The sequence below is a fragment of the Propithecus coquereli genome, unplaced genomic scaffold (genome assembly GCF_000956105.1).
Source record: "Propithecus coquereli isolate 6110/MARCELLA unplaced genomic scaffold, Pcoq_1.0 Scaffold1, whole genome shotgun sequence".
Classification (NCBI taxonomy): domain Eukaryota; kingdom Metazoa; phylum Chordata; class Mammalia; order Primates; family Indriidae; genus Propithecus; species Propithecus coquereli.
The window spans coordinates 10,208,794-10,230,143 of record NW_012133857.1 but is presented as its reverse complement, the minus strand read 5'-3'; the positions used below and the strand labels follow the sequence as shown (position 1 = coordinate 10,230,143).

At 52.6% G+C, this 21,350-nt stretch overlaps 1 protein-coding gene across 1 annotated transcript in view; it reads left to right on the top strand.

Annotated features, from left to right (window-relative positions):
• Window positions 1–4,519: 4,519 nt before the first annotated feature.
• Window positions 4,520–21,350, top strand: part of CCDC12 (coiled-coil domain containing 12) — a 56,349-nt gene continuing 39,518 nt past the window's right edge. The window contains exons 1-2 of the mRNA XM_012665325.1: window positions 4,520–4,597; window positions 8,646–8,845. Of these exons, the coding sequence (XP_012520779.1) occupies window positions 8,711–8,845 (135 nt within the window). The 5' untranslated portion in view covers window positions 4,520–4,597; window positions 8,646–8,710. The remainder of the gene's footprint in view (window positions 4,598–8,645; window positions 8,846–21,350) is intronic.

Here is a 21,350-nt window from a genome sequence, read left to right as displayed (position 1 = left end):
TGGGGCCCCAGACCCCAGGGCCAGGTCTGAATGGCCCCAGGGAAGGAGGCCTGACCCCAGCAGACCTGGGCCAGACCCACAAAAAACCCACACAAAGCAGCTGTCCACCCTGTGTTTGGGGACATTCCTTGTGCATTTTGGCACAAATCTGAAGCCCAGGCAACTGAGAGAGGGGCTGAGGCCACCAAGGCACAAGCCCATATCCCTGTGACTTTTTGTCAGTTAGTTACGTTTGTTGACCCCTCCACCCTCTGCTGCTGGCAGCCTCCGCAGCAAGCAGCAAGGAGACCAAAATGCCCAGATCCTGAAACAGCAGGGGAGGCTGGGGCTCCTGCTCCATTTCTTTTGACCCCTCCCATTACAGATGGGGAGATGGGAGGCCCCAGAGGGGATGCCCCATTCAGTACCTCAGCTTCAGCTGTTCCTTTGAGGGTGCTGAAAGCCAGATTTTGTTCTAGGCCAGGACCACTCATGGTTGCTAGCTAGCCAGCCCAAGCTGACCATGTGACCCCTGACCCCTACCTCAGTGGCCCCACAGACCCATCTGCTGTCAAAAGTGTCTTCAACACTGTCTTCTCATCTCCCACCTAGTCAAGCTAGTCATCTCTCACCCAAAATGTGGGTCGTTCCTGCCAGCTGCAGCTCTGCTGAGCACCTGAAAGCCCAAATTTGATCACGCTCCCCTCCCCCTCCCCAGTAAATGTTCACTTGCTGAGCTTGGCATTCCAGGCCCCTGGTCCAACCGGGGGCTGCTTCTCCAGCCTTCCCCCTTCCCTGTGATTCACATCCTCCTGTCCAGGCCTCTGCCCACCCCGTGCCTACTGCATCCTGTGATTTGGGCTTTTGGTACTTTTAAGCAGGAACCTCCCACCCTCCCCATGGCCATCATCTGGATCAGCCCTCCCAGAACAGGGGTGCATCCCTCAAACTCTGCACACTCCTGCTTTCTGTCCCTAGAACCACACCCTCAGCCTGTCCAGTCCTGCAAACTCTCAGTAGGTCTGGGGTCAGGGCTGGGACAATCAAGGCTGCCTTCATGAGCTATGGAGGGGGCATGAGGGGGTCTCTAAAACACACCACTAGGTAGGTGTCAGGGTAGCTGCTGTTCTACCTTTCTAGGTCTCACCTTTTCTCCCTGGGAGGCCTCAGGCCAGCTCTGACCTGGACCCAGTGTCGTGAGGCTGCTGTATGCAGGGGTATGGGAGTCCCTGCAGGAGCCAGGGTCAGAAGACAGAACAGGGCAGGGGGACAAGAGCAAGGTGGTAGTGCTGCGTGTGAAGGAGTCCGGAGCCCAGAAGGTGTGGCTGTGGTGCTTGGGCCCCCCATACCCCTCTCGGAGCCTCCTCCCCAGTCAGGCCCTTCCTCCCTCCCCAGCTCTGAGCAGGAACCTGAAGCAGGGCCACCCCCTGTCCCAACCCAGCCCTTCCCCTGAGGGCAAGTCAGGACCGGCCATACCTGCCAAGCCCTCCCCAGGTAAGTGGTGCCAGGCCCTGTGGCAGGGGAGAATGCTGTGGGTATGGGGGAGCTTGGTGTCCCTGGGAAGAGAGGGTCTTGTGGTCATCCCTGTAGGGACCCCAACTTATGCCCCACCAGCTGTGAGGCACTCAAGAGTGCCTCGGGTGAGGGGCTCCCAAGGGATGGTTAGGCTCAAACGGTCCTGGAGTGGGAGGGCATGGAACTGCCACTGCCCTGGCACTGAGGTAATCTGGAGGGCTGAGGGCAGGTGGCTGTAGCATGGGAGGGGGAAGAGTCTGCTGGGGGGATAGGGACCACTGAGCTGCCTGACACCATGCTGTCCCCAGACCCTGCTTGACCTGCCCCAAGCTCAGCACGCAGTGCAGCTCCAATAGACATCAGTCACCATCACTGCCTGATCAGCCAGTCACCCACCCTATCAGAAGCTCCCATGTTTAGAGCAAGTCCACCTCCCCCCACATCTGAGGCCCTGCATCTCCAGCCTCCGCACCCCAAACCTACTGGATGCCCCAGTCCAAGGGCATTACTTGCTGCCCCACCCACACAGGTCTGCATGCAGTTTGCTGTCCATGTTTTCTCTGTTGAAATGCCCCCCCATCAGGGCGAACACCTTTCCAAGCACCCCCCTGTCTGGTGCCTCAGAGTTTGGGGTTACCAACGGAATCAGTGGTTGAGGGCATGGGTTCTGGAGTCCAGTCCCCATTCTAACTCTTGGTAGCTTGTTACTTACCATTTAACCTGTTTAAAACCATCCCTTGCTTAATGGTAAAAGCTCTCCAGCCACACCCACCCAATACCAGGTCAGGGTGAATGGAAGCTTCAAACCCAGGGGCTCCTGCGTGCCCAAGCTCATGGTGTTCCAGGGCAACACTCTCTAGCCCCCTCTGTGAGTGACAGGCAAGAGGCAGGCCTTGGCTCATTGGCAGAGCTGAGGTCTCCTGGGCTGGCTGCCCCAGGCAGGGGAAATGGAGTTTGCTAATGGACTCCAGGGAACAGCTAGGAGCAGGGAGGAAGAGAAGATCGCAGCTCAATAGTGGGTGCCTCCTCTCAGTCAGAGGTGCCCAGCTGGAGGTGCCCAGCTGGTGGTAAGCATTCCATCTCCAGGGACAGACATGCAAAAATGGGACAGTTGGGGTAGGATCTGTTCTCTCTCAAACCTAGGGAGTCTCCCCACTCAGCATTATGAAGGGGAGGGCAATGTCAAGCCAAAGGTGGCTTCTGGCTACATCATGAGGTCTGGAGGTCAGACTTGAAGGACCTTAGGCCATGGGATGAAGCAGGAAGATGGGGACTTTGCCAGAGGCAAGGACAACTGAGGATAGTGGTCTGAGTGCCTAGGCCAGTATCTTCCTCTTACCTGGAGAGGGGATACTGGAAAGAGTGGGTGAACCTTCTGGTCTCCATAACACCCCCCAGGGCTAATGACCCCCTTGTACTATCACTGTGGAAACTGAGAATTTCCTTCCAGGGTCCCCACAGTAACTGACCCTGTTTCCATGGGGACCCCATGCCTTCCCATCAGCTCCCCAGTTACTATAACAACTCCAGGGATTACCATCCCCTCACCCCTGGGCTCTGTCCTAATCTCCCCATAACCTCAGTTGCTCCCGCTTCAGTTGTCTTGGTCACAGAGGCAGGGAGGAAGAAGAACCCCTGTTGTCCCTCTGAGGTGCTGATGGAGACCAAGCACCCAGGAGGCTGTTCCACCTTCCCTTTACCCATTTTAAGAAGGTAAACTGAGGCCCAGGAAGGAATATGACCCAGATAAGGTCCCAGGGGGCCTGGCCATGTTTCCATGAGGCAGTAGAGATCACTAGTCAGGGATAAGGGATGTAGGGGAAGGGTGGGCAGAGCAAGGTCAACTCTGGCTCTGACCTAACTTCCCTAGAGGCCCTGTGAGTCCTTAATGGCGTAACTAGAGAGCTCAGCTTGTGCTCCCACCTGTAACCTGAGTGTTTGTCCTGCCCTGACCTTTGTGACTCGGAGTGGCCCTCAGCTCTTGGTACTCCCCCCACAGTGCTCCCTTTCACTGGGGGCTGTTGAACAACATTACTCCACTGCTCCAGCCGAAGAGGGGGGCACTCATTTGCATGCTATTTTACATTAACTTTTACATGCTGCCCAACTGCCAGCCTGTCAGGTGCTGTCCCTGTCCCCTTATCCTCTCACACCCTTCCTATGCCTTCCCTGGGGGAGCTCTGGTGGGTTCAGAGTCCTCTGGATGTGCCCCCACCCTCTACCAGCCCTCTTTGGCTACCCCTGCCTGTCCTCCACTCCTGACAACTTGCTTCTTGTATTTCTCACTGCCATGTGCTTGTTCCCACTGTTCCTGTCCCCTCAGCCATCAAGGCCCAAACTCAGGCTCCTCTGGGATGCCCTCCTTGATTGGTCACTATCGTGGGGCCCATCTCCTCTACCCAGTGAATATCCAAGGAGCACCTACTAAATGCGAGGTGCGACAACCTTTGTAGGACCCTGCCTTGGTTTCCCCACCAGGGCCCTGAGGAACTCTGAGTGATGTCCAGGGGCACTTGGGCCCTTCCCTCCTCTCTTAGTAGCCACCCACAGCCCTCTCACCCACCATGGGACCCCCCAGTTGAGCAGGGCCTACAGGGGGAGGGTTGGGGGGGTCTAAACCTGGGGTCTTTCAGGTGAGAGGAAAGGGAGGAAGGGGGGCGTGCCCCCCCATGTCCCCACCCAGACCCACAACTGGGGAAACAGGTTTGCCAGCTGATGTCAGCTCTCACTGCTGAAGGGAGGGGCGCAGGCGTTGCTGGCTGGGTGCTGGCCAACTCAGGGGTCTCTTAACACCCTCTATCAGCTCCTCTCCTCACCTTGTATTCTCCTTCCCCCAAGCACACACACAATAGGTCCCTAGCAGAACTCAAAATTACACAGCACTACCCCTCCCTGGGAGCCCAGCACAAGGGGTGGGGATGGTGTTCCGGGAGCAGGAGTAGGACCAGGCGGCAGGAAGGCAGTGCTGGGCGGCCGGGCCCCGCCCGCTCCTGGCTCTGCTCTCACATCCTGGATTTGTTTGCCCGGCCCCAGGCTGCCCCCTACCTGCCCAGGCTTCCAAAACTACAACCAGACAGCAGGTACCCCATACCTGCCCAGTGAGGTGAGGAGCTGGGGGACAGTGTCAGCACAGATATGAGTGCTAAACACCTGCTGAGGGGATGGGGGTGGGTGACTGTGTGCAGAGCTCAGCTAGAAGGGGCATCAGGAGGAAACCATGCTGCAGGTACAGTCCCGGAGTCCTGGTCTACCAAGACACCCCAGCAGACTGCCATCCAGCCTGAAGACCTGTCATTAACATCTCTCAGATTCATCACCTGGTTTAAGCCCCCTTCGCCTGGTCACAGACCAAGAACCTGCCCAGAGCTAAAGAGCAATCAGAGGTAGGAGGACCAGGGGTAGGTTTCCCTCCAGACTCTTTGTTCCTTCACGAGGGCCAACCATCGGAGATGGAGACAGAGAGGGTGGGGTGAGGTGGGGAGAGGGCAGGGAAGCAAAGAGACTTCTCTGGTCTGGGCCAGCCATAGTGGCTACCCCTCTGCAGAGTCCAGGCAGCCCCTGAGGTCAGGGCTGGGTCAGTTTTACAGGCAGGGAAGCAGAGGCTCAGAAGTACAGACTTTGGTCCGGGTCACACCAAAGAGGGACTCTACTCCACTCACTGCCTCCTGCCAGGGACCTGGACCTCTCACAACCTGAGCACACTAAAGAGGCTGTGGCCCTTATGGCCTGGATTCCAGGTCCCTGGGAGATGGTTGGTCAGCCTCTTCACATAGGGCCAGCTGGTCTGAGCATGAACTTCCTCCCGGTGACAAGCTGTTCACGGGCATACAATGATCCATTGTGCCCAGGACACACCTGAGCCAGGAGCATGATGCCAGGCAGGTGCAGGGAGGGAGGTGCTGGGTTAAAGGGAGGGAGGTGTTACCCTGGGATCCCTCCGTGCTGTGGGTAAAGAAGGAAAGTGGGGGCCTATGTATATGAGACAGAGTTTGGGGGACACCAGTTTCTCAGCTGATGGGACACCAGGGTCAGTCACTTCCCTCACCTCCTGAGGCCACCTGAGGTAGTTTCTGAGGCAGCGGTGGGGAGCTCAGGAGGAAAGGGCCTCCCTCCAACTCCTTTAGACATTCCTCCTGCCCTCAAACCCCCAACCCCACCTTGGACATCCAAAGCAAAACCTTATTTTCTTCTCTTAGAGGGTCCATCCCCCCAAATGGGGGTGGGGCCGCCTCAAGTCTGGGAGGAGCTTATCACTGCCTGTTCACTGGGGGCGTCTGACTCAAGTAGGACCTGCGGTAGGAGCATCCCCCCTCCACACCCCTAACCCTAGCACACTCGGACCTGTTGGTCACGATCACCTAACCGGGCCACACCCACAGGAGGGGCATCCCACATGCTAAGTTCCATTTTCCCTTCCGACCCGCCGGCCAGTCTTCAGTTCTTTCCAGGCCTCAGTTTCTCTGTCTGTAAAGTGGCGAGTGTCCGGCTGCCTTGACCCAAGACCCTCTCCTCCTGCAAGCAAGACTCAGGTTGCGCGGTCCCGCTGGAGAGGTTGCTATGAAGTGCGCGCCCGCGAGCTCTGTCCCCCAGGTATAAGTGCCAAAGGCACACGGCTGGCCGGGGGCACACACGTGTGTGCGGAGCCGGAGGACGCCCCGCGTGCGCGGGCGCACCTCCGCTGTCCCGGCGACGCCGCAGGTTCAGCAGGTGCCGGGTGCGCGAAGCAAGGGGTACAGCGGGGGCGGGGCGGGCTCACCTGCGCGAAGTAGAGCAGCCACAACTCGTAGAGCCGCTCTGAGGCGGCCATGGCCCGGCCTGGCTCTGGACCTGCTGCGCGCCACCTGTCGCCGCCTCCTCCGCGCCGCCCTCCGGTTGCCCCCGGCCAGGCCCATGGGCGGAGGGCGTCACTCCGGGGTGGAGCGGCGCGGTACTACTTGGGGGAAGTCTGCGGCTCTGACCCCAGCCGCGCTGAACCGCCCAAGTCAGCAAGCTCCTCCTCCTCGCGGCCGGCCGCCGCCCGGCTTCCTACACTTCGCTGCAGCCACCGCCGCCCCGCCTCTCCCGGGACCAAGCAAAGGGCGGAGAGCCGGGCAGGAGGAGGAGCCTAAGGTCACGGCGGCCGGGGAGGGTGCTCTGCCGTCCCGCCCCCTGCAGGCCGCGCCCCCACCAATGCCTGTGGAAGGGGCCACTCTGAGCCTCCCAGACGAGGTTTGGGGTCAGGGATTCCATACTTGCCCAGGGTCTGGATCCGCCTGGGACGCAGCCCGCCTGGTTGGAGTTACCGCCCTTCAGGAAAGAGGGTGCGGGCCGCGCGGGGATGGCCAGGGTCCTTTAACAAGTAATTATAACCACCACCATGATGATCATTTGTAGCGCTTAGTGCCAGGTGCTGTATGGGGAGACTGAAATGCCAGTTTTGAGCTCCAGCTGTTTGTGGGGGGAGAGCAGCAGGACTATCCTCAAATACCTTTAGAGGAGCGGTGCCCTCTTTCCTGGCAGATCTCAGGGAGGTTTAGGCCATTCCCATGAGTCTCCTCCCTCCTCCAGGAAGCCTTCCCAGATGCTACAGTGGAGGTGATCCCCACTCTAGGGCTCAGCACTTTGTTCCTTTAATTTCTTGAGGTGAGTGCCTCATGATTCTGTTTTACAGATGGAGAAACAGAGGCCCACATGAGCAGCCAGGGGCAGCAGGGACAGGGACCTAGGCCTGATTGACTCTGCTGGGCTACTGCCACCATCATCCCTGCACCCCTTTCCTCATGCCCAGACTGCCTGTGAGGTGAGGGGCCCCTCGTGTTGGACAGGTGTCAGGCCTTTTGTCATGGCTGGGGAGAAGTATGCCTGGCCCACAGAGGTGCCATTGGTCCTAGAAATTGACCAGTCTGGAGACTCCTAGACCTTGAGTGGCCAAGAGAAGACAGACCCTGTCTCCATATCTCTCCTTTTCCGTCCTCCTAGCTTCTTGGGCTCCCTCCAGTCTGGCCGTTTCTCCTGCCCCATCCGTGCTGGCACTGAGCCGACAATTCCTGAGCACCTACAACCTTCATGTCAAGCCCTGGCAGGGCACTCCACCCACTATAGGGGAGAGGGCCTAGACAGGCCCAAGGTAGTGAGATTAAGGGGGTCTGTGGAGGGGGAGGAGGCTATACCTGGGGTTTGTGGCACATAGGACTCTAAAGGGAGTTGGAAAGGGAGGGGTGGTCATCTACCTGCAGCCACCCCAGTATGGGAGGCAGGCCCCAGGCAGGGAATAGCCTTCCTTAAAAAGCTAGACATCCCCTTGCAGGGGACGTGGGTGGTAGTGGAAGGCATGGTCTCCTATCCCCAGGTGAGAGGGCGTGTGGCTCTGGGGACCCCCCACATACTGACAGAAGATCTTGATTTCAGCCTAGTGGGATGGGGGTGGGGGAGGGCGGATCAGCGAGCAGGACAGAGCAGGACACGCTGATTAATGTAGGAAGGAAGACCCTGGCAGCTTCTCCTGGGGAGCCACGCAACTTGTAACCACTTGCAGTCGAGGCCAAACCAACAGTTCCTAAGTTGGGGGAGGAGGAGAGTGGGTCCCTAGGGCAAACTGGGTCCAGGATGGAGTTTGCTCTTCTTCAGGGAAGGCAGCTTGACCCTGATTACTTTGCTGTTACAGGAGGGGGTGGTATGAGGGGGCGGTATTTCCCTCTTTGAGAGGGAAATGGCCATCCAGCCAAGTCCCACACTGCGCAGTCTTTTGTCTGAGCTGAGAGTGAACACAGAGGGCTTAGCAGCACTTGGTCAGCTGAACCTGGGGAGCCACTGATAGCTGGAGAGGTGTAGAGGCAGACTTCATATTAGGGTGGAATCGGAGTGAGGGTCAGGAAAGGCTTCTTGAAGGCATTCGAGCCTTGAAGAATCAGGACAAGTGGACAAGGAAGGGTCAGGGCATTCCAAGAGGCCGCATGGAGTGAGCAGTGGTTAGGGCTTAGGCAGAATCATAGCGATCGACGCACTCTAGTCTCCTTCTCTCAGGTCTGATTCCACTTGCTTTCTCACGGATTAGCGTTGGACAAATCGAGCCTTAGCACCTTTTTTTTTTCTGACTCCCCACCTGCTAGGCAATTCGCCCGGAGGAAAGGGGCGGGCCCTCCTGTAATAACTCAGCATTGATTGGCTTGCAGGACTTCCTGCTCTCTCGTTTTCGTCCTTGGATTGGCCGTGAGGCATTCGGCCTTGGGCCTGCGCAATGCAGGACGAGAGAAAAGGTGGGGGGTCGGTGGGCAAGATGGCGGCGACTGCGACTGGTGTAGGCCGGCTAGAGGAAGAGGCGCTGCGGCGAAAGGAACGCCTGAAGGCCCTACGGGAGAAAACTGGGCGCAAGGTAAGAAAAACAGAATGAGGGCTGTAGCTCAGGCAGCCAACGTTTGGGGTCCGGAACGGGGGGTTGCGGGGAGCAGGGGACTATTTGGGAACGACAACTGCCTAAGTGCGCATGCGCGGGCAGCTGGGGCATGCGCGGGCAGCTGGGGCATGCGCGGAAAGATGCTGCCTGCCCACGAAGTCCGCTGCCTGGTGCGGTACTCTTTCAGTGTCCGTGAGGTCGGCGCGCGTGCGTTGGGGCCGGTGGGGCAGTGGTCTTGCCCCCGTGGTCTCATTGGCTCCTGCTTGCCTGGCGGGTGTTCCCTGTGTGGGTGTCCACGCCGCTTCTAGTTTTAGATGTGTGTTTTGTTCATTTTCTCCATGGCGTGGCTAACCTTTCACCCCCATGCTAGATTTCCCTGAGTCTGGCAAACTGCCCTGTCCGACAACGCGCCTTGGAAAAGGCAACAAGTGACTGTGAGCTGGACTCGCAGCACCAGTCACTGAGTGCAAAAATCCAAAAGAAAAGATCTAAGAATTTCTAAGTCAGGGTGGACCGCAAGGAAATGTCGAAACCACAAGGGGGTTCAGTCTAGGTCCAGTTGCTTGTGGCACAAAAATCCAATTATTGAGACAACGAGGATTGCCAAAGAAGGAATTTAATAGGATAGACGTTTTGTCCTGGAGAAGCTGCCTCAAATCCTGCACAACTAAGGGATATCGTGGGCTTTTAAAGGAGGGGCCACGTGCCTTGTCGCAGGTTGTGGTGTATCTCACAAGGGGCTACATGCATTAGGGGCAGGTTGTGGGGGATGTTGAATCTTGGCGTCAGGAAGTCTGCCCTAGGACCTTTAGAATCTCAACTCCTTTGTCTTGGAGAAAATCCATCATTTCAGAGCAGGTGCAGTGGCTCACGCCTACAATCCCAGCAATTTGGGAGGCCCAGGCGGGAGGATCTCTTGAGGCCGGGAGTTTCAGTCCATCATTTCTGGAAAATTACTCAAAGGGTCAAGTAGTTAGTTAAGGGAGAGGGTTATGAAAAACATACATGGGTTGGTTCATGGAGCCTGTTACAGAAAGAGGAGGGGCGCTTAGTTCTTTCCCAGGCTGCTTTTCTAGGGATGAACCTACTAGTCGTATTAGTTGCCAAATTGGGAAGCATTTTTACTTGCTTTCCTTTAACTTCAAAATGGTCTGATTTCATTTCTGCTTTGTTCATCTTTCTGAAGTAACGGAGAGGAAGGACAACTCCGAAGTTCAGTACCTGTGTGCAAACCCTGGCCCTGTCACTTGGGGCTGTGGGACTTGGGACAAATTACTTCATCTTCCTGAGCCCAAGTTTTTTCATGTCTTCAGTGGGGGATAACAACCACTACACATTCATTCTTACTGGGTTATTTTGAGATCTAACAGGATAATCTTTGTGAAAGGGCCCTAGAGACCACAGAGGGCCAAGGTTGTTAGTTCTGCTGTTGGATAGGTAAAAACTGTGTCCTTCATTATATGAAGTACAAAGAATATTAAATATGTAGATCTGCCAGAGGTGGGGGAAACAGGGATTCCACTTTCCAACTTTAAAAAAACAGGCTGATCAGTGTGGCCCCTGTTTTTCTTTCTACATGGCAGTCTGGTGTCCTGTGGGACAGCAAAAGGGGAAGTAATAGAGAGTAAAAGCTGGTCAAATTGTCTTCTGCTTATGTTGGGAGCCTGTTGAACATATCAGACAGTTATCCCCCAAACTACCTGGATCAGGGAAGCTCAAGCCTCAGCCTTTCAAACAGTAGTCCACCTGAGCTCTTTGCTTGCATTCAGGACCCAGATTACTGGATTTGAGGTCAGAATACAAGGAACAGAATAGCATCCTTAGAACCTATTGCCATGGGAAGGATTTGCCAGACCATCAGAACTGGCTTTTAAAGAGGGATTATCTCACTGGGTTGGGAATATGGCTTGATTGTTACTTTTTTCTGTGTTTTAAAATTGTGGTAAAATATACATAAAATTTACCACTTTAACCATTTTAAGTGTCTAATTCAGTGGCATTCAGTACATTCACAATGTTGTGTAACCATTACCACAGTCTATTTATAGGACTTTTTCATCATCCCAAACAGAAACTCTGTACCTGTTAAACAATACCTCCCCATTCCCACTTTCCCCCAACTCCTGGCAGTCACCATTCTACTTTCTTTCCCTGTGAATTTGACTTGTCTAGGTACCTCATATAAATTGAGTCATACAGTATTTGTCCTGCGACTGGCTGATTTCACTTACCATGCCTTTGAGATTCATCCTTGTGTAGCATGTGTCAGAATCTCCTTCCTTTTTTTGTTTTTTGTTTTTTGTTTTTGTGACAGGATCTCACTCTGTTACCTAGGCTGGAGTGCAGAGTACATAGCTCACAGCTCACTGCAGCCTCAAACTCCTGGGCTCAAGTGATCCCCCTGTCTCAGCTTCCTGAGTAGCTGGGACTAAAGGCACATTTCACCACACCTGGCTAATTTTTTAAAAAAATTTTCTGTAGGGACAGGCTCTTGCTATGTTGCCCAGGCTGGTCTTGAACTCTTGGCCTCAAGCCATCCTCCTGCCATGGCCCTCCAAAGTGGTGGGATTACAAGCATGAGCCACCTGCTGGCCTAGAATCTCCTTCCTTTTAAAGGCTGAATAATATTCTGTTGGGTGTAAATGCATTAATCTGTTGATGAACAGTTGGGTTCCTTCTACATTTTAGCTGTTGTATTTTTTTTCTTTTTCTGAAACACATGGACTGCAGAGGAATGAGGTCAGTGCCCCCACCCTTTGGCTATTGTGACTAATGCTGCTATAAACATGGGAGTACAAATATCTGTTTGAGTCTCTCCTTTGAACTCTTCTTTTGGATTTATAACCAGAAGTGGATTTTTCTGGATCATATAGTAATTTTATATTTAACTTTTTGAGAAACTACCATGCTGTTTTCCACAGTGGTGCACCATTTTACATTCCCAGCAGCAGTGAACGAGGCTTCCAATTTCTCAGCATCCTCTCCAACACTTGTTACTTTCTTTTTTTAAATTATAGCCATCCTAATGGGTGTGAAGTGGTATCTCATTGTGGTTTGGATTTGGATTTCCCTAATGATAAGTAATGTTGAGCATCTTTCATGTGCGTATTTGCCTTCTGAATACCTTCTTTGGAGAAGTATCTATTTGGGTCCATTGCTTATATTTTTGAGTGGATTGTCTTTGCATTGTTGGGTTGTAGTTGAATTGTTTATATATTCTAGATATTAAACCATTATTAGATATGGGATTTAGTGATTTTTTTTCCTCATTCTCTGTTATCTTTTCACTCTCTTGGTAGTGTCCTTTGATGCACAAAAGTTTTTTTAATTTTGATGAAGTTCAATTTATCTGTTTTTGATTTTGTTGCTTATGTTTCTAGTGTCATATTCAATCTCCACAGTTCTTGAGTGACTTTTTATTAGGGTGAATGCCTGGGGGAAAGATAGTCAAGGGTCTAAACTTTGAGTTAATTTAGTCATTTCCTGTGGAACCTTTAAGTGAAGAGACTGGGCAGGAAGTGTGGACTGCCTGCTGCTGCCAGATAAGACCCCAGAAGTCTCCTCCCTTAGGGAGGAAGTGGCTCCACATTTTTTAGATCAGGCCTCTAATGTGACAACAGACTCAAGAATTGAGCCCTTTCTCTGCCCGCACCTGCCAAAGGAGAGAATGTTTTTTGTGACATGGGGATGGCTCCTTGCTGGTCCCCTAGCATTCAGTGGCAAGTCCTTCACTGAGTTCCTACTGTGTGCATGGTTTTTCTGGAGGCCTCAGGATTTGGGACATGGGGTTGGTTTTCCTCACGGTTTTATCTTCCTTCCCAGGCTATCAAATCATAATTTAGTGATACTATGGAAGAATCAGAGTCCTGAGATTGTGGCAGATGAAGAGAGACAAGATTAGGGGTTGCAGTGTTTACATACATTATTCAGCATAAAGCTCTGTGATGGTCATGCAACTATAGTTTTACAAGTTTTACAAAGAACTTGTCAGCCCACTTGATGTGACTAATTTGTGAAGCAGGCAAAGCAAAAGGCTGAGAGGTGCTGGAATGCCCAAGGTCCTGGAGGGGAAGTGATGTTTCCTGGATTCCAGCCCTTGCAAGACCTCCCTGGGGGATGGAGATTCTGTACAGCTGTGGTCCCCAACCCCGGGGCTGTGGCCTGGTACTGGTCCGTGGCCTATTCAGAAACTGGCTGCCTATCACTGCCTGAGCTCTTCACCACCTCCCCTCACCCACGACACCCACTCCCCTATCCTCGGTCCATGGAAAAATTGTCTTCTGTGAAACAGGTTTCCTGGTGCCAAAAAGGTTGGGGACTGCTGCTGTATAGGACACAACACGGAAGCAGCGTCCTGTACAGCCAGCCCAGGTTGACAGGTGGAAAGGTTGTACTGGTGGGGTTCATGTCCTGGACAAGCCAGCTGGTTCTGGGGAAGCTTATGGGAAGGCAGTGTGGAACTTGACCTGAGCCAGGAAGGGTGGGGATTGAGATAGCTGGAAAGGAAGAGTGTTCCAGGGGAGCATTTCAGAGGTGCGAACATTCAGGGACATAGAGGTGACAGTGGAGATGCTCCAGAAGGTTTGACAGCAAGTACTTGGCAGATTGGGGCAGGGGCACAGTTGAAAATACTGAGCTGGGTGCTTTAGTAGCCAAGTTCCTCAGGAGCCAGGATTTCCACCAGGGAAGGCAGCCAGCCCAGGCACACTTTTCTGTAATGTATTTGAATCTCAGTTCTTGATGCTTATCCAGAAGTTCCAAGCTGGGTAAGTAAGTGAACAGTTTAAGGCTGTATGGGTGAAGCTCTGTGTTGTTTCTCTGCGGTGCTGTCCAGCAGGGCAGTGTGAGGCCACTTTGTCCTCCTTTGACCTCTTTCTTCCTCAGCAGCCAAATGGAGCCTCTCTAAAGGGGATTAACTTGGCACAAACACTTGCCCTTTGGCTGTCGGCTTTCCTAGTCTTTGGCCTGAATTGGACTGTCTCTTGCCTGCCCTGAGACAGAGGGAGACTGGGTGTCTGGCTGACCAGCCCTCAGGGGTTGGGTGCAGCCTCAGGGCTGAGGTCTGGCGGTCAGCTTGTAGGTTCAGAAGCAATGCCTGGTTTTCACCTGGCTCTAGAGATTACAGTGGTGCTGTTCAGTCGACTTTGTGCAGTGATGGTGTTCTGAATCTGTGCTGTCCAGCACCATAGCTATATCCTACATGTGGCTTTTGAGCCCTTGAAATATGGCTAATGTGACATTTTATTTAGTTTTAGTTAATTGGCATTTAAATAGCCACATGTGACTCATGCCTGCCTTATTGGACAGTGCATCACTGGAGGACTTGCTCTCTTTAGCCTGACTCATAAGGAACTGTCTCTACCCAAACTTCCATTTGTTGAGAGCTAAGAGGAAGAGAGTAGGTGGGAACCCACATGACTGTCAGATCAGTCTTGGGAGCCCGGAGTTGGGCAGAGGGCTTGGAAGTTTGCCGTCTTCATGGCCAGTGTCTCCAGCAGATGCTGATTTGAGGCCCTCTGCATGTATTAATACACCCTATGGAATTAAGCACTGACGACTCAGAGTGGCATAGTTGTGATCTACATAGAAAGTGTACAGTGTGGAGGGTGGGAGCATTGCCAAGGTAGAGGGTCTGCACTGGCACTTTCTGACTTGGGGGCACCAGGGAGGGTCCCTGGCCAGTTGCAGGGAAGATGAATGAGGGAGTGAGTGGGAGGGTCTAGCAACTGTTGCTGTTGGGGACAGAGGCAGTGGAGAAGGGCTCAGCACGCTGGGTGAGGAAGCAAACTTGTCTATGGCCTGATCATGCCTCAAGAGAACGTACCTCTCTCCTTAGGCCATGTGGCTGCGTCCCCATGCCCAACAGCCTGGTTGTGAAGTCAGCTGAGGAGGTTACTGCCTCCTATGTTGACAGCCTTTTGCATGTTGGCAGTCATAACATTTGTATGGCAGTTTGTGGCGGAATCTGATGACTTAGTCAGGCTCCAAAGCAGCCCCTTGAGGTAGGTGTTGGCTCATCCCTTTTTGATAGATCAGGAAACCCTGGGCTGAAGGAACCTTCCACAGTGGTATTTTGGGTTGTTGCGGACCCTAGGTTAACCCTTAGGCCCTGGCCTTGTATCCCTCACCACCTGTCATCCCACGTGCTTGGGAATAAGCAGATAGGGGCCTCCATCCATCACACACATCAATTGCTGTTAGGCTGCCTGGTGGAAGCCACATGGTGTAGTGGAGAGACCATGGGCTTTGGAGCCAGGTTTAAACCTCTGCTCCATTCATATCATCTGTGGGACCCAGAACAAGTCTTTAAAAACTCTGAGCCTCCCTCTGCTTATCTGTAAAATCAAGATATAGCTTCTGACCTCATCAGTAGGTGGGAGAACAGAGAAAGGTGCTGTCTGTGAAGTGTCTAGCTCAAGGTCTTGCACACAAGCTTTTTTATAAACATGGATGTCTGTCCTTTCTTCCTTGCCCTCTAGGAAGTGGGGACATCTAGGTGGTCCTCCAGCCCTCTCTGCTGGGGAGACAGTGGGTGCAGCTGGCCCATGGAAGCAAAGAGGTCATTCTGGACCCTCGCTTTACTCTGCCCAGTCCTAATTCTTTGAAGGTAGAGTTCTTTTGTAGTGCAAAGTGTTAGATTAAGAAGAAAGTGTATTTATTTGCAGGGCCACAGCCAAGGTGGAGTGTGTAGTCCCTGTTCTTTCTAAGGACTGACCTTCTCTACCCAGGCTGTTAGACCCTGAAGTCTTGGAAGCAGTGATAAGGAGAACACAGGGGGGGTGGGAGATTTGGGGTTCTCAACATAGACATCTTTGATGAACCAGTGTTGAAACTTCGGCTGGAGTCATCCCTTCTGAGGGTTTCGACATGTTCCTGTGTAAGATGAAAGTACTGGATGAATCAGAGGTTCCTACCTGGACATCAGGACCATCTGGGGAGACAATTTGCAATCCCTTCTCTGGCCCTACCCTAGACCTTCTATCATGGTCCTGATATAAGCCTAGAAATTCATGCATTTAAAAAGTTTCCTTGATGATTCTGATGCTATATTTTTCTGGGACTCTCTGATTGGTCCCTGACATTCTGTCACTGGAAGTAAGACACCTTTTTTCCCTGGAGCATCAGCGCCCCATCTTCACTGCAGGAACTCCGTAGCCGGCCACCAAACAAGTATTGAGTACCAGCTGTGTGGCAGGCCCTAGGGATATAGCCATGAACAAGACTGCCTCCCTGCCTCAAGGGGCTTCCATGGGAGTAGTTGGGTAGACAGTATACTGGTAAACAGGAAAGATGTCAGGAACCTAGGGGAGAGAGAGAGAGACAGTGAGTGAGTGAGTGAGTGAGTGAGCGTGTGTGTGTGTGTATGTGTGTGTGTGTGTGTGTGTGTGTGTGTGTGTTGGGGGAAGGGTTGTGCAGCTGCCCCAGGCTGGGAAGACCTCTCTGAGTGGGAGATTTGAGACAGGGTGGAGGGGTAAGATGCCAGGACCAGGGAAGAGCATTCCAAGCTGAGCAAGAACTAGCTTGACTTGTTTGAGGGGCAGGAGTAGAGTGAACAGTGGGAGGTGGGGAGGGGGCAGAAGAGTAGAGAGGTCCTGGGAGGCTGGGCCAATTAGAGGGGGACCTAGGGGCCACCAAGGTTGGACCTCACTCTAAGGGTGACAGGGAGTCATTGGAGGCCTGGGCACAGGTGACGTGCCTTGCCCTGGCTGACTGTGTAGAGGGTAGGAGGCTGCTGCAGGAGCCTTGGGGTGAGGCAGTGGCATGAACAGATGGACTGTCGGGGTGACTGAGCTGGGTGGCTGGTGGCACCTGTTCCTGAGTACAGGGAGAGTGGCTTTGAAGGGGAAAGCAGGAGTCTGACTTTGGCCACGTTTAGCCCGAGATGACTATTAGACATCTAAGTGGAGAGAGAACTCAAGCAGGCATCTGGACTGGAGGCAGATACAGGATTTGAAGCCCTGGGTCCAGATGTGGCCTCCTGGGGATAGAGCTTAGACAGCAAAGACAGAGGAGTGGGGGAATCTATCAGCCTGTACCCTGAGGCTTACCCCTGGGCGTTTAGGAGTTGTTGGAAGAGTTGCAGAGGAAACTTGGAGGAGTGGGCAGTGGGGCTGAGAGAAGCCAAGTGAGGACTGGGAGTGGGTTTTGACAAGACAAGGTGGTAGGCGAGCTTGGTCCACCTGTCTGGGAGAAGTGTGTGGGAGGGGAAGGTGCCAGTAGAGTCCAGGCCAGCCGGATTGAGGTGCAGCGTGGTAGCCACAGCCTCACTGTGAATGGAGCCTCCTTGGTACTGTTTTAAGGCCTCACTGGACCCCAACTGGGAGACCCACTGATCCTCTCAGGAGAGGTAGCACCCAGCTGAGGCAGTGCCCTCATGGCCTTGCTCTCTGGGCTCGCCCGGTGTTCAGCCACTGGTGCCCAAGAGTGGCTTGCCCCCAGATCTTCACATTGCTGCTCTGGCCCCTTCCCTGTCTGCCCCTGCCCCATCCCTGAGGGCTGTGCTGTGACTCCCGAATGTGGCTGCTGCTTCTGAGTTAGGCTGGCTGATTCTCTCATGGTTCCCTGAGCTAGAGGTTGGCTGAACAGGTTGCTTTTGTCACCCTGCTCTGCCACCCTGCTAACCTTGGGACCTGTGGATGGGTAAGTCTCTTCGTGTCCTTCTTCAGCTGGAAGGTGGCCACGGTAACCCCTGCCTCCCAGGACAAAGATTAAATGAAACGGTGTGTGCACAAGGGAATTGAGAGATGGGAAGTATGATAGGTGCTTCTTTCTGCTATACTCGTTTTAACCCGGGTGAGGGCCCCTTTATAGGTGGGACAGCTGAGACTTAGAGAGGCAAGGGACCGTACAGAATCACACAGGGCCCACCGCCTGGTCCTTTGACCCCGGTTGCCTCCAGAGGCTCCTAGAAACGGGCACCTGGGAGCCCACAGCCTCCCAGTTGAGTTTAGTGGCGCTCTCCTGTGAGGTGGGCGTGGTGCTCCAGCCGTGCAGGGCAGGGCTGCACTGGGCTGCAGGGAAGAGAATGAGATCTTCCCTTGGCTTAGTCTGATACACCTGAAGGAAACTACTGGCCTGGGCACAAGGTGAGCCTCTTCCTGAGTTTCCTTGGGAGGGCAGGACTTCCATCGAGGCAGCTGCATGGCTCTTCTGGATCCTTCATGGTTTAGCTCACCTGCGGTGGCTGAAGCAGCCTCCATGTAGCAGAAGAGGCTCGACAGCCACAAAATAAGGTCTCTCCTTCTTGCTTTGCCACTGACACAGTTGTTCTGCCTTAGTCTCCCCTTTGGGTGACTTCTGTGACATTATAAGACTTAACTGGTATTCCCAAGGCCTCACTGGTAGGGGACAGGGAATTGGAAAGCAAAAGTATCTTGAAATTCAAGCTGGTTTTTAATCTTTCTATTAGCTTTTGCAACAAAAGAATAAGCGTGGCCTTGGTGGTAAATCCCTCAGTTGTTTTTGCCTGTCTCCTGGAGCCAGTGGAGTGGAGGTGGGGTGTGCTTCCCTCTCGGTGTCTAAGTAGCTGTCTTCTGGGTGTGCTTGGGGGGTCTTGATACCCCCGAAGGGGTGTCTTGGGGGGTCCACTCTTTGGAAGACTTTTTTTTTTTTTTTTTTATAGTCCTCTTGACCAGCAGTCCCCAACCTTTTTGGCACCAGGGACCGGTTTCATGGAAGACGGTTTTTCCATGACTGTGGATGGGGGATGGTGGTGCGGAGCTCAGGTGCTGATGCACGTTTCCTAATAGGCCACGGACTGGTAATGGGCTGTAGACGGAATTTGCTCTCTTTAGATTTTAATGATTTTATTTTTGGTTTCTAGATGGGCTTAACGTTTTCTTTTCTTTTTTTTTTTTTGAGACAGAGTCTTGCTCTGTTGCCCGGGCTAGAGTGCCGTGGCATCAGGCTAGCTCACAGCAACCTCAAACTCCTGGGTTCAAGCGATCCTTCTGTCTCAGCCTCCCAAGTAGCTGGGACTACAGGCATGCGCCACCATGCCCGGCTAATTTTTTTTTAGATATATTTTTAGTTGTCCAGATCATTTCTTTCTATTTTTCAGTAGAGACGGGGTCTCGCTCTTGCTCAGGCTAGTCTCGAACTCCTGACCTTGAGCGATCCACCCGCCTCGGCCTCCCAGAGTACTAGGATTACAGGCGTGAGCCACCGCGCCTGGCCAGTATGTAGTCTTTTGTATCTGGCTTCTTTCATTCATCATTATGTTTGCGAGTTGTTGGGTATGGCATTAGTTCATTCTTATTTCTGTACAGTATTCCATTATTTGAATGTGTACCACATTTTATCTGTTCCACTCTGGATTTTCAGGCTGTTATGGACTGTGCTGCGATTCTCAATCTTGTACATGCTTTGGTGGACATATGTACACATCAGTTGGGTCTGTGCCAAGGAGTGGAATGGCTAGGTCATAGGGTATATATAGCATAGATACTGTCAACTTTCCAAAATGGCTGTACCATGTTGCACTCTGACCAGCAGTGTATGAAAGTTCCTCTCCAACACTTGGTACGTTTGGTCTTTCTCATGTTTGTCATGCTGGTAGAGGTGTAGTGATATCCTTTTGTCGTTTAAATTTGTATTTTCTAACTAATGAAGTCGAATATCTTTTCTTATGTTACGTGAAGTGCCTGTTCACGTCTTTTGCCCCTCCCCTTTTTTATTAGGTTGCCTGACACTTTTTCCTATTGGTTTCTAGGAGTTCTTTATGAGTCCTTTGTTCCACCTATGTATTGTAACTGTCTCTTCTTCCTCTCTTGCCTTTGACTTTCCAGGCTTTTAACTGCATTCTTTGATGAACAGAAGTTCTTAATTTTAATGTAGTCTAATTTATCATCTTTTTCCCTAATACATTTTGTGGGGTGTTTAATGAAATAATTGCCTACATCTAGGTCAAGATGATATTCTTTTATGTTATAATCTAGAAGTTTCATTGTTTTAATTTTCACCTTTAGACCTCTAACCCATCTGGAATTAATTTTGTATGATGTAAGGTAGGGGTCAATATTCTTCCCGCGCCCGCCCCCCCTACCCCTCATCCCCCCACCCCACCCCCCACATATGGGTATCAATGACTCAGTACTATTTATTGTTTGGCATTTGTCTTTTTGTCTTTTTTTGAGACAAGGTCTCACTCTGTTGCCCAGGCTAGAGTGTAGTGGTGTGATCATAGCTCACTGCAGTCTGAAGTCCTAGGTTCAAGTGATCTTCCTGCCTTAGCCTTCTGAGTAGCTAGGAGTATCGATGTGTGTCCCACGTCTGGCTAATGTATTTTATTTTTTGTGGAGACGGGGTCTCGTTATGTTGCCCAGGCTGGTCCAAACTCCTAGCCTCAAATGATCCTCTCACCTCAGCCTCCCAAAGCACTGGGATTACAGCCGTGAACCACAGTGCTCGGCCATCTTAAGCTTATTTTAACTAAACATTTAGACATTTCCTGGGTGCCCCATGGCAGTGTCACTGTACTGGATATGCTGTGTCCACTGACTCTGAGCTCCTTATGCTTGTGTACCAGATTAAGGACTTACTATGGATTCACAGGGAAGACAGGAGCCCCCCCAGTGCTTCCCTCCTGACCTGCGAATGAGACTCTTCCATGCCCTGGACCAACTGACTAGGGATGTTCTGACTAAAAATATGCATTGCCTCAAGCAATCGCTTCTAGGTCAGTTGCTTCAAACTTGGGCAATGTGTTTTAAATGGTGGTTGGCCTTCCCTTGATGCCTGCAGACGTTTGGACCAGCATGTAGTTGATCTGTAGTACTAAGAATTATAGTGCAGAAATGCAATTCATGTTCTTGTTTCTGGGGAAGATGTGTCTCACATTTCCTCTTGAGATAATGAGGAAACTTCCCCCAACCCACACCCACATGCCTCCCCACACACCTCCGACAGCACACCCCCACATACCCCCAGCCCACCTCCAACACATATACACATTCATATACCACAGCATACCCCTGACCCTTGCCTGCTCCCCTGCCTGCAACACACCTACCCTCCTGACACTTGCCCAACCTCACAACACTGCACACCCCAGCCCCTCCCCACACACCACAGACAGCACCTCCCACCCCCAAACCCACCCACTCCCTGTATACTCTCCACATACCCTCCACTCACACCTACACACACTCCAACCCCCCTCACCAACACACAACCCAAAACAAGCACCTCCTCACACGTCCATAACCCCCCTCCACACATTCTTCCTAAGCAACTGGGAGAGACTTGCTGTTTCTAAGCCAGGTGTTCAGAGATTGCGGGGCGGTGGGGGGGGAACCTATGGCAGAACTTCATGTGGCTCAGACTTGTCTGGCCCTCCTCCTTCCTCTGGGCCCTTCCCAGTGCCCTGGCTTCTCCCTGGTTTTGCTTTGGAGGGAAGCAACAGTCTGTACTCTTGGAAGAAGTCCAGGAGGAAAAACAGTTGCTGTGGTAACACCTGCCTGTGGACAGTAACATCCACACTCCA